This window comes from Coenobita brevimanus, chromosome 58, assembly GCF_032717465.1.
Source record: "Coenobita brevimanus isolate Jiangsu-jjx chromosome 58, ASM3271746v2, whole genome shotgun sequence".
NCBI classification, from domain to species: domain Eukaryota; kingdom Metazoa; phylum Arthropoda; class Malacostraca; order Decapoda; family Coenobitidae; genus Coenobita; species Coenobita brevimanus.
This window is the reverse complement of record NC_137011.1, coordinates 4,833,498-4,843,734: the sequence shown is the minus strand read 5'-3', so window position 1 is coordinate 4,843,734 and position 10,237 is coordinate 4,833,498. Positions and strand designations below refer to the sequence as shown.

Genomic DNA, 10,237 nt, shown 5'->3' with positions numbered 1-10,237 from the left:
CTATCCAATAATAGTAGCTGAGGGTGGTGCACTTTGAGTGATGATGAAGGCCCCATCAGTTAAGGGATGAGGATGAGCCATCAGTGTTGCTGCCATGGCCTGCTCATCTGCTGCATCCTGCTGCTGCTGTTGCTGATCTGATGTGGGGCCACCAAGTTGCATCTTGTGTTTACGCCACATGTGGGCCTTTAGGTTGCCCTTGGTCTCTGAAGCATATTCACACCGAGGGCAGGGGAAAGGCTTCTCCCCAGTGTGAATCCGTAAGTGTACATTGAGTGTCTCTTTGCGCTTGAAGCTCTTTGAACAGACTTCGCACTGGAACTGAGGTCGTGTTTCGTGCACCATACTTACGTGTTTTTTGAGGGCCATGGCTCCACGCATCACCTTGCCACAAAACTTACATGCCACCTCCACCTTCCTGTCTTCATGCTGACGCTCGTGCATGTTTAACTTCCATTTTTTACTGAAGGTTTCACCACAGTGACTACATATGAATAAGCCCCCTGTATCTCCAACTTGAATGTCATGCAAGCTGTACTTATGCCTAGCTAAGGACTTGGAATTGGACATTTGCTTGTTGCACACATCACAGATAAGATTTCGCTTGATACACTGGCGGTCAGGACACACGGGATTGTCAGGGCTAATTGGCAAAGTAAGATCCTCTCCCTTACACTCTTTTTTACGGCAGAAGTTACATCCCTTAGCCAGAAAGACAGCGAGGCAGAGTGGCAGTATTCCTTGTGCTTCCACCTGGTCCACCATAATGTGCATGATTAGTTCCTCGTGGTAGGATGGGTTTACGTATAGTTCTAGATCCGACACTGCTCTCTTTTTCAGATCTGAGCTTACTTGTTGGAATGACGCTCGTGTAATGGCTCCTGCAGACCCCGACAATAGTTCCTCCCCACTCTCTCCCTCCCCAGCCATCCTACTCACCAGGTCATCTAAGTCCTGTGGGGCAGAGGAATCTTCAGGCAGTACATCTCCCTCTAGTAGTGGGGGCATCAGTGAATCCTTATTATCACCTCCAGTCTCACTTCTCCCTCCACCACCTTTCCTTCCACCCATCCGGATGCGGTAGCGGTACATGGCGATCATGTGCACGTACTTTGATATGTGCTGGGGGTCAATCTGCCGGTAGTTGATAATCTGCATGTCCCCCACAGTAATGGTTTCAACTTCCTGCACCACAGAATCACCCATGGAAGCTTTGTTGTAGGCTTCATCAATGAGAGCATTACCAGTGTAAGTTCCTAAGACATCTACATTGAATCCCCCACTCTCTCCCTCTCCACTTGTACCCGTGTCTGAGGAGCCTTGCTGGACCAACAAGTTGTCTCGCTCAATAACCGCATTCATGACTTCTGAGAAGAACTTGGTGAGGTCGTTCTGGTCAAAGAGCTTGGTTAGCAAAATATCTGCATGCCAAAGTGTGATGATGTGCTGGGATGTGCGTGCAATCTGCAGTGTGGTGGCAGAAGGGTCAAACAGCTCCTCAATCTTGCCCAGGAATGGAGTTAGTGCACTATCCACAATCTTCTGCACTGACACCTGCGAAATAAGTGATACAGTTGAGAGGAACTTCTTTTACTAACTTCAAGAGGCTGGATACTGGATATTCAAACTTGACTGGTCAGTCTAGTTAACATTTTTATTCTGATGACATATTATAAATTTCTCTCTTATCTCCATACATTTTTCTTCAACTTAAAATGAGACTTTTACTAATGACAGATTAAACAGAACATTAACCCTTCCACAACTACAGATCCGTCAAAAGATATACACAATTATCTACAAATTGTAAGAACAGAATAAAAGCAACTTACCTGGGAAAAAGGGGTTAAACTATTTTTCTGTGGTTAGTCTATAACAAGCTATTAAAAAAAAAAAAAAAAAAACTTACTATATCAGACAACAACTGGACTGAACACCTTAAAAGTAATGAACAGTGCACATGAGCATATGCACACATGCGTGGCTATGATCCGCCCAAGGTTAGAATATGCAGCAGTGGTGTGGTGCCCAAATAAAAAGAATGATATAAACAAGATTGAGAGAATACAAAAAACAGAAACCAAGATGGTCCCTAGCCTGGCAGATCTATTGTACAAGGAGAGTCTAAAATAGCTGGGTATGCCTTCCTTACAAGAAAGAAGAGAGAGCAGCGACATGATTACAGTGTTCAGGACCATGGTGGGAGTAAACAAAATTGACAGAGATCTGTTTGTATGGGAAGAAAGGGCAACAAGAGGACATGGAATGATATTGAAAAAGACAAGTTGCTTGAAGGATACCGTATCAAGAAATACAGTTTTCCATATGGATGCACTGACCTGTGGAATAGCCTGGACAAAAAAATCGTTCTGTCCAAAATTTAAATGAGTTTAAAGCAAGTTTGGCCGAGGAATGGAGACAGGACCCCAAGAGCGTAGCTCCTTTCCTGTATATCACAACTAGGTAAATACATGGTGGCATGCACACACACACACACACAACATACATACCTTCATCCTGCCATGCACATCCTCTGCTCCATCATGGTCCGTAGCTCTTCTTTTCCGTTTCCGCTCCTCCCCTCGATACCCCTCCTCATCAGCTGCAACACCACCAATACCCCCACCACCCCCATCTCCTCCAGGCTCAGCCAACAGGGGCACCACAGACATGTCAAGCTGCTCTCTGTGTCGTTTCCTCACACGACGTGGCTCCTTTTCCTCAACCTAATTAAGTAAAGGCAGGAAATTAAAGGCAATCTAGATTAAGGTACCTGGTTGTAAAAATATATAGATTAACAGAAAGACTGCAAGACAGACTGACTGATACATATTAAAGCTCCACTTTCATAAGACACTACTACTATGCTTAGTACAGTATAGATAAAATAGAAAGATAGATATTACAGACAGATACAGTACAGATAAAAAGACAGATAGATGGACAAAGACAACTCTTTATCCATCCATCCATCATTCAATACCATGTTGCTCCATGAGAGGCGTAGAAGCCCAGGGTTAGGAAAGCTGGTCCTGACATTTAAGAAGAGAGTGACCAGCTTCACTCATCCTTGAATGGCAATAGGTGGGCAATAAACCCCAACTATCCCTTGGATATAAACCTGCACAAGCTCACTCTGAGTGCCTTACTTACCCACTAACCCACCAGGCGCCATAATTTGGTTACATAGTTGCCACCCAGTGTAGTAAATGGTTTCCTGGTGTAAAGGAAACCATTTGGCTTGTCACTCAGTGTAGAGACACCCATAGACAGAAGGAAGAGTAAACAAAGAAGGAAAGAAAGCCAAAAGAAATAGGAAGGAAAGAAACAAGGAAGTGAGGAAAGGGCATTCACTCGAGAGCAGCACTACATTGAATGAGTGGATGGTGAGTGCCCCCACCATTTTTTTTAACATTATCTTTTTGCTATAAAGTCAAGGAATTCACAGAAATGCTGCCATTTGAAAAAAATGGCAGCATTTTTACCTAAAAAGCTAATTTTCTTATTTTCTTTGGTGCTGGAGAGGAATGCCTTTATGTAGTGGCACTTACACAGCTGGGCAGTGGAGGTGCTTGGCTATATTCTACATGCATTCCTCAGCTCCCTCCCTATCCCCACAGCATGAGGATGGTGAACTGCAAGAGAAGGACAACTATCTGCAATCTACTAGGTTCATATTTATATGAACCTGGGGCTACAACTACTGCTTTAACTACTACTGCTGCTACTACTACTACTAGCGATTTCTCCTAACTTATAGCAGGAAATGTTTTTAAAAAGCTGATAGTTTGGAACACATCCCTACCATATGACAATGGCCACCTGCAGAATTAAGTGTTGGTGCGTACTTACTTCTCTGCCAGCCACCTCTTGATCGTAGAGTTCCAGAGCCTCCTTCATCTCAAACAGCGTGAGGACCTTCCGGATGGAAGCTGTTCCCTTGCCCCACAGTGTACTCATTGAACCTGTAAAACAACACAGATCTCTAAGTCATCTGTCAGGCCATTGTTATTCAGCAAAATCCAAGTCAACTATCTGTCATGTTCTCTTTAATAGGAAAAATATTGTACCTGTTTACCATCCGCCATGCCATTTTTAGAACCTGTATGCAAAATACCTGACAACCATCTGTCATGCCCACTGTGGTACCATACGGAAAATAAAAATAATAAGGTGTTCATTTTCCTGTGCTAGAGGATAATTTCTCCTGAGATTATGAAGTTTATTGAAGATGTTCATTATCCATAAAATGTTAACTGAGGTCATCATAAAAAACAAACAATTAAATGGAGTCTGGAAAAGCCATAAATTTCTTTTGTTCTACGTATCTAACTTGAGGGCCAGCAAGTCCTCCTCCACATACCACATGGTGCAGTCACTTTCATGCCACTACTTCGGAACTATATCATACCATCCACACTAATAAGGGATGGATTAGGAATGCAGTTTTTAAAAAGAGGACAGAGTCTTCTGGAAGACTAGATGAGACTGTCAGACATGTTCAAATTCTTATACTGGTCCCTCCCCTTACATGGACGCAATCTCTGAGGTAGTACTGACTGCTTTCTAATCATCATAAACTGGTTTGTCATATTCTACATCCTAATACCTAGTCTCTGGATTCCAATAAAGTACCTGTGGCAATAATCTATTTAATTCTCTCTTTCTCTACTCATCACCACTCCCTCATGCAACTCCAAGCCTTCACTGATCTACAGTGTTTTAATTCATCCCAGAATTTATTTCTCATCGTGTGGTGCAATGTAATGCAAATGTTATACACAGTGAATGTAAATGGGATTCCTGACATAACGCATACCAGTAGGTAAATAAGAGCTGATATAACCATCATCTATCTCTGATGCCTCGTCAACACTTGGATATTTCAACAGGGGATGTCTGAAAAAGAATTGCCTCCGTGCTACTCTGTCCCTGTATATGACTTTTAGTTTCCTGAAATTCATCTTCACCTCTTCCTCCCCCACTATATACTGTTCCATTCTTCCTTGCAAGATCCAGTCTCCCTTTTCCATCACTACCCTCAGATTTGTTTTACTTTTCAAGACATTCTTTGGCACCCTACTTATGTGCATTCTTTAAACTGATCCATACCATCTCAAAGTTTCTCTCTTTAAATTAAACAATCCTACATCTCGTTCATATGATCTACTCATCCAATCTGAAAGTTCTCATAAAACTCTCCATAACTTGTACCATCCATCCTGCTTATGACTGCTGTAGCTATTCTGAAAAAGATAACTTACGCTGATTGTAACTTACCTGTGTACATGTAAGAAACCACAGCATCAACCACATCAAAGTTGACATCAATGGGTAGTGTGAAGCGACAGAACTGGTGGAGGTATTTGAGCTTCTTACGTCGCAGATACATCTGTCGATAGAAGTATGCGCTCCGCGCCACCAATACTGATCGGTGAGCCTACAGGTGAAGAAAATGTGTTAACCTTCTCACCCACGATTTTGCCAGATTCGTACATCATCATCATCATCATCATCACTATTATCACTGTCCTGACCTCTCTCTCTGATCTGAGAATGGGATGAGGTAGTATCCAGAAAGTATGAGGAGAGAAAGCACGACAGAATGAGAACTACCAATGGGCTGTCCAGAGAAATGAGTCTCACCCATCCACTTCCCATTCATACTCCCCGAAACTTGGTTCTACCTCACAGGCCTAACAATCCCAGGTGTACATATCTTCTTAATACTTTTCTTTATAGATATCTTTCTCGCTGGACATTCAGAATGGTATTTACATTTTAACTTGAATTTCAAGTTTCAAATGATCACCAATTTAAGTTCCATTAATATGATATGCCTGCAAATCACCAAAGCTTAATATAAGAAGTGAGTAAACCTTAGCTGAAAGGACGGAGTCCAAGGCTGATAATGGAAAAGAACTGCAACTTGGTAAACAGAAATGAAAATAAAGTGAAGAGTGGAGGAAGTAACTAATGAGCACTAAGTGTACATGGATGTGAAAACTTTACATGAAACAACTTTCAAGAAGGACAAACTGTATGTGCTTCTCCCAGCTGGAACCAGCTAAGTTGCTCAGGCAGCACAAATAAGGCAAAAATATAAGACAGCTTACATAGACCATCTGTCGCTTGTCTACATCAACAAGGGCTGTATTGCAGTCAACACGCAGCTGCCGCATCTGTTCCAGTGCCACACCCAAGGATGGATCAGCAAATTGCAAGTGTGGGGGTTCGCTGGCTATGTCTCCAGGTCCGTCTCCTGCTGCACCATCATCCCATGGTGGAGGCGGTGGCGGGGGAGCTTTACGAGGCCGACCCAAGCGGCCGGGGATACGCTCAACTGGAGACATGCAAAGTGGATCTCTGGGTCCATAGCCAACCACCTGTAAACAAATATCATATTAACAAATAAAGTGGAAAGACACCTTTTGGTAGTCTAATACTGCTGCTGCCAGACAATTTCATATTCAGCTTATGGAAGCCACTCAGTGAATTGGTTAATGAGGTTGTAAAGGTATGAAATCTCTAAATATATTTCTACATATATCTATATCTATCTATCTATCAATTTATCTATCTCTTAAACTGAAAAAAGTGATCTGGAAAAAGCAGGAATAAATTATAAAAACCCTCAGGCTTTTTTTTTTTTTTTTTTTTTTTAAACTTGATAATAATGTATGGCCTATTTCTCTGGCCAAGCTGTTGAGTAGTCCTTCCATCATGGTTTTCTTTTTTCATACTTTCTAGGTTATACCTCACTCCATCTCTGGCTAATCAAAATGTCACAATGATGATGATAAAAATAACAATAATACAAATACTGTACAAGAGTCACTATGACATCCTTGCCCTCCATTCATGGGCTCAAATCATCATGAAGAAATGGAGGATTTTTCGATCTTGCAATGCTACCAATGGCATATAGACATAAATATTCTGGATTACACCAGTTCAGCTCCACACTCCTAAAGGGGGTAATATGAGACCACCTATTACCAAAACAATAGTCATAAAATATAAACAATCATATAAAATAACTCTGATACATAAACACAGATATTGTACAAGACTAACCTTAACATCATCACTCTCATCTATGAGCACAGTCACTTGTTCAATCTTAAATGGCTTCTCCCCATCATGATCCTTTTTTATTTTATGAAGATCAATAAGTGTGGCATTAGGAGCCAACTTGGTGACAGATCCAGGTGGGGGCTGGACTGGAGGGGGTAAGGGTTCCCCACTTGGCCCAAGGGGAGTACCATCTACAGAAGTGTTAAAGAGGGGTGGAATGTTGCCTCCAGTTCCTATCCCACCATTCTGTGAGCCAACCTGCAATGGTAAAGGGTGTGAAGGGAAACCAGAGTTACTACGGTACACCCATTTTACCGTAGGGTGGCTTTAAATTGCAATCTATCTACTGAGCTAGACTGAATGTTAGAATATGATGTAAATGATGAAGAATTCCTGTGGAAAGGATTCAGAACCACAGTTATTGTCCAATTTTGCCACTGAAGTACATGAAATTAGCCGCAAAAGGAGAAAAATCTGGACCAAGATATGGTAAAAACGACTACAGTTACGGTAGGGAGGACAAAAAGGAACATGAGGGGGTAACAGCTACAGAAATTTTGAAGAGAGATGCTTTGCTGCTTTTGGTTCCTAGCCGTTTTGAGAGACAATGTGAAACAGCAAAGGGTGTGAGAGGAAGAAGGCTTAGGGTAATGCCTAGCAACAGCACATGGGTCAACTCACTGAGGTTAGAGATGTCTTTTTTTCATTTTCTTCTTGCCATCTGATAATTTTATTCAGCTTAGAAGAGATTTTTGGAACTGGAGGAATTAGATACAGCCTTAACAAATCCATTCAATATGATAGGCCATTCATAACTTGAAAATTCTTGTAGCAACTGCAATAAACAAAAACATGAACCAGCTCTAATGTATGGAAGTGAAGCTTGGACTTTGTTGGAGGGACACAAGAGTGAGAGCAGTGGAAATGAGTTATATGAAAGGAGCATGTGGAGTCACATGGAGAGACAGTCTGACAAATGAGGATGTGAAGGAGCATTGTGGTGTGGACGTGGATGTGATAGGAAGCGTTAGGAGAAACACACTGAGGTAGTTTGGCCATGTGGAGAGGATGGAGAGTGACAGACTGATGAGGAGAGTGTATGTAAGTGAGATGGAGGGGGACAAAAGGAAGGGGAGGCCAAGGATCAGGGGGAGGGATGGAATGGGGAGGTATATGAGAGAGGGGGGTGTGAGCTGGGAGCAGGGCAGTGAAATGGCGGGGGACAGGGCAATGTGGAAGCGATTTGTTTGTGGCCACCCTGTATGGGATTATGGCTTCTGACAATAGACAGATAGATAGATGAACCTAGTGGACTGCAAGCTGAGATTCCCCTACTCTTGCAGCTCATCATCCACATTTTCAGGGCACATGAAGGGTGTTAAGGGTAGAGTAGCAGCTCAGTTATATCAGTGCCCCCATGTGAAGGCGTCCCTCTCTAGCACCTCAAAACACTGAACAGAGACTACACCGTACCTGTGATGGTATGGGATTGAAGAGGTTAGGGTTGGGGTCTGGGTGGTTCCTGGTGGGTGCCCCGGCTGGGAAGTGACGCTGGCACGCATGGACAGCCGGCCTTCCTTCCTCCAGCCCCAGCACCTCAAGCCAACGTTGATAAGCACTCTCATCCTTGCTCCTTTTTGTTGAATACACTACAACATCTGATAAATAATAAAATATTCCCTTGGGTTCAAAAATGGTAATAAGGAACTGGCTGTTGGATTTTTGCTTCTGATTCCAAACTGTTATGAAAAACTGACATTTTTATTTTTTTTTCATTAAAATACAACCCATGGACAGATAATCTAACATGAAAAGTGCATCCTTAAAATTTATGGGACAGAGATGATCAGCAGTCACATGTAGTTATATGGCACTCTTTGTAATAGTGGGAGTTACAAATGTCTGCTTACTGGCTGACGAGGCGCCACAACCCGGGACATGACATCGACGCGACACCACCCGCAGGTCCCCACTGATGGACATGACTTACACCACGCACCACATTCATCTGTAGAGAGGGATCATTCAAATACTGTAGCTATTAGATAACAGGTTGATCTGGCCCCTAAACCAATCCATCCCCAAGTCATTCCAGTTAGCTAACCTTAGATTATGTTTATTCAGGCTAAATTACTGGTAGGTTAGATTAGGATAAGTTAGGTCAGGCCTTACTTGGGAATGGAATGACTGGGGTCGGACTGACTAGGATGTGACTGATTTTGGTGCAAGAATGACCGGAAAAGAAATATTAAGTGGGTGCTAATCAATTGTATGCTGACTGGGGAGATAAGGTACAACAGTTTGGCCAAATCTGGATCCTCTTTAGGTTCCAGTTCGGCCAAGACTGTTGTGCCTCACTCCAATGAACAATTCCTTATGCTGGTGAAATTCTCAGGGGCAACCCCCTGAATCCAAGTGAAGGCCTGTTTATTCTTACTGCTACCCAATGATTTTAATAATGGCTTACTTGCCTCTTCCAGAACTCCATCTGTTACTAACTGTGTGTAGCCTACCTATCCCCTTTAGTTAGAAAAAAAAAAATCATTATGTAATTTGAGCTTTTGTGCAATTATTTTATACTGTTAATAATTTGGAGGCACATGGTTACATTTGGTGCACATGCATAGCATGATGTGAGGCAGGGTGAGGTTTCATTATGACAGTGACAATTACTGGCTGCATGTGTAGCAGTGCTCAGGGACTATGACCTATATTATGAATAACTGGATGAGGACTCTGGGTGACCCATGGTTGTTGTTGCTGAACCCTGGTCTCTCTGGCCAAGGAAACTACTGATCACAGGTAATTAGCAACTGCTTTTATGGGGCCGTCCAAACAGGTAAAGTGCACTACATGAACGATGTAGTGATACAATGCCCGTAGTGCTAGACCATATTTCACCTGGGTCAAACCAAAGTCCTTACCATGATGAAGTACTGAGAAATATGGGAAAGTTGGTCTCCCGGGGTGTGCCACCTAGGGGACATAGTATCACCATGTGAAGGCTTCCTTTCAGCTGCTGTGGTATACAGTAATCAGTTAGCAAGTCACCCTGGAAAGGCAAAGATGTGGCTTCAAGTACCATCAGTGGTTGTAGAATTTTTTTCCATCCTTCCCATGGATCATCACACAGCTTGAATAAGGAAAATACAATTTTTAA

At 42.6% G+C, this 10,237-nt stretch overlaps 1 protein-coding gene across 1 annotated transcript; it reads right to left on the bottom strand.

The window, feature by feature from the left end:
* LOC145402596 (uncharacterized) lies at positions 1-9,060 on the bottom strand. Its single transcript, XM_080274592.1, has 8 exons — positions 8,988-9,060; positions 8,551-8,735; positions 7,078-7,335; positions 6,117-6,386; positions 5,281-5,440; positions 3,853-3,965; positions 2,511-2,726; positions 1-1,554 (listed from the first exon to the last, which is right to left on the bottom strand). The coding sequence occupies exons 1-8, from the start codon at positions 9,058-9,060 to the stop codon at positions 1-3; spliced, it is 2,829 nt and encodes a 942-aa protein (XP_080130718.1).
* Positions 9,061-10,237: the final 1,177 nt, after the last annotated feature.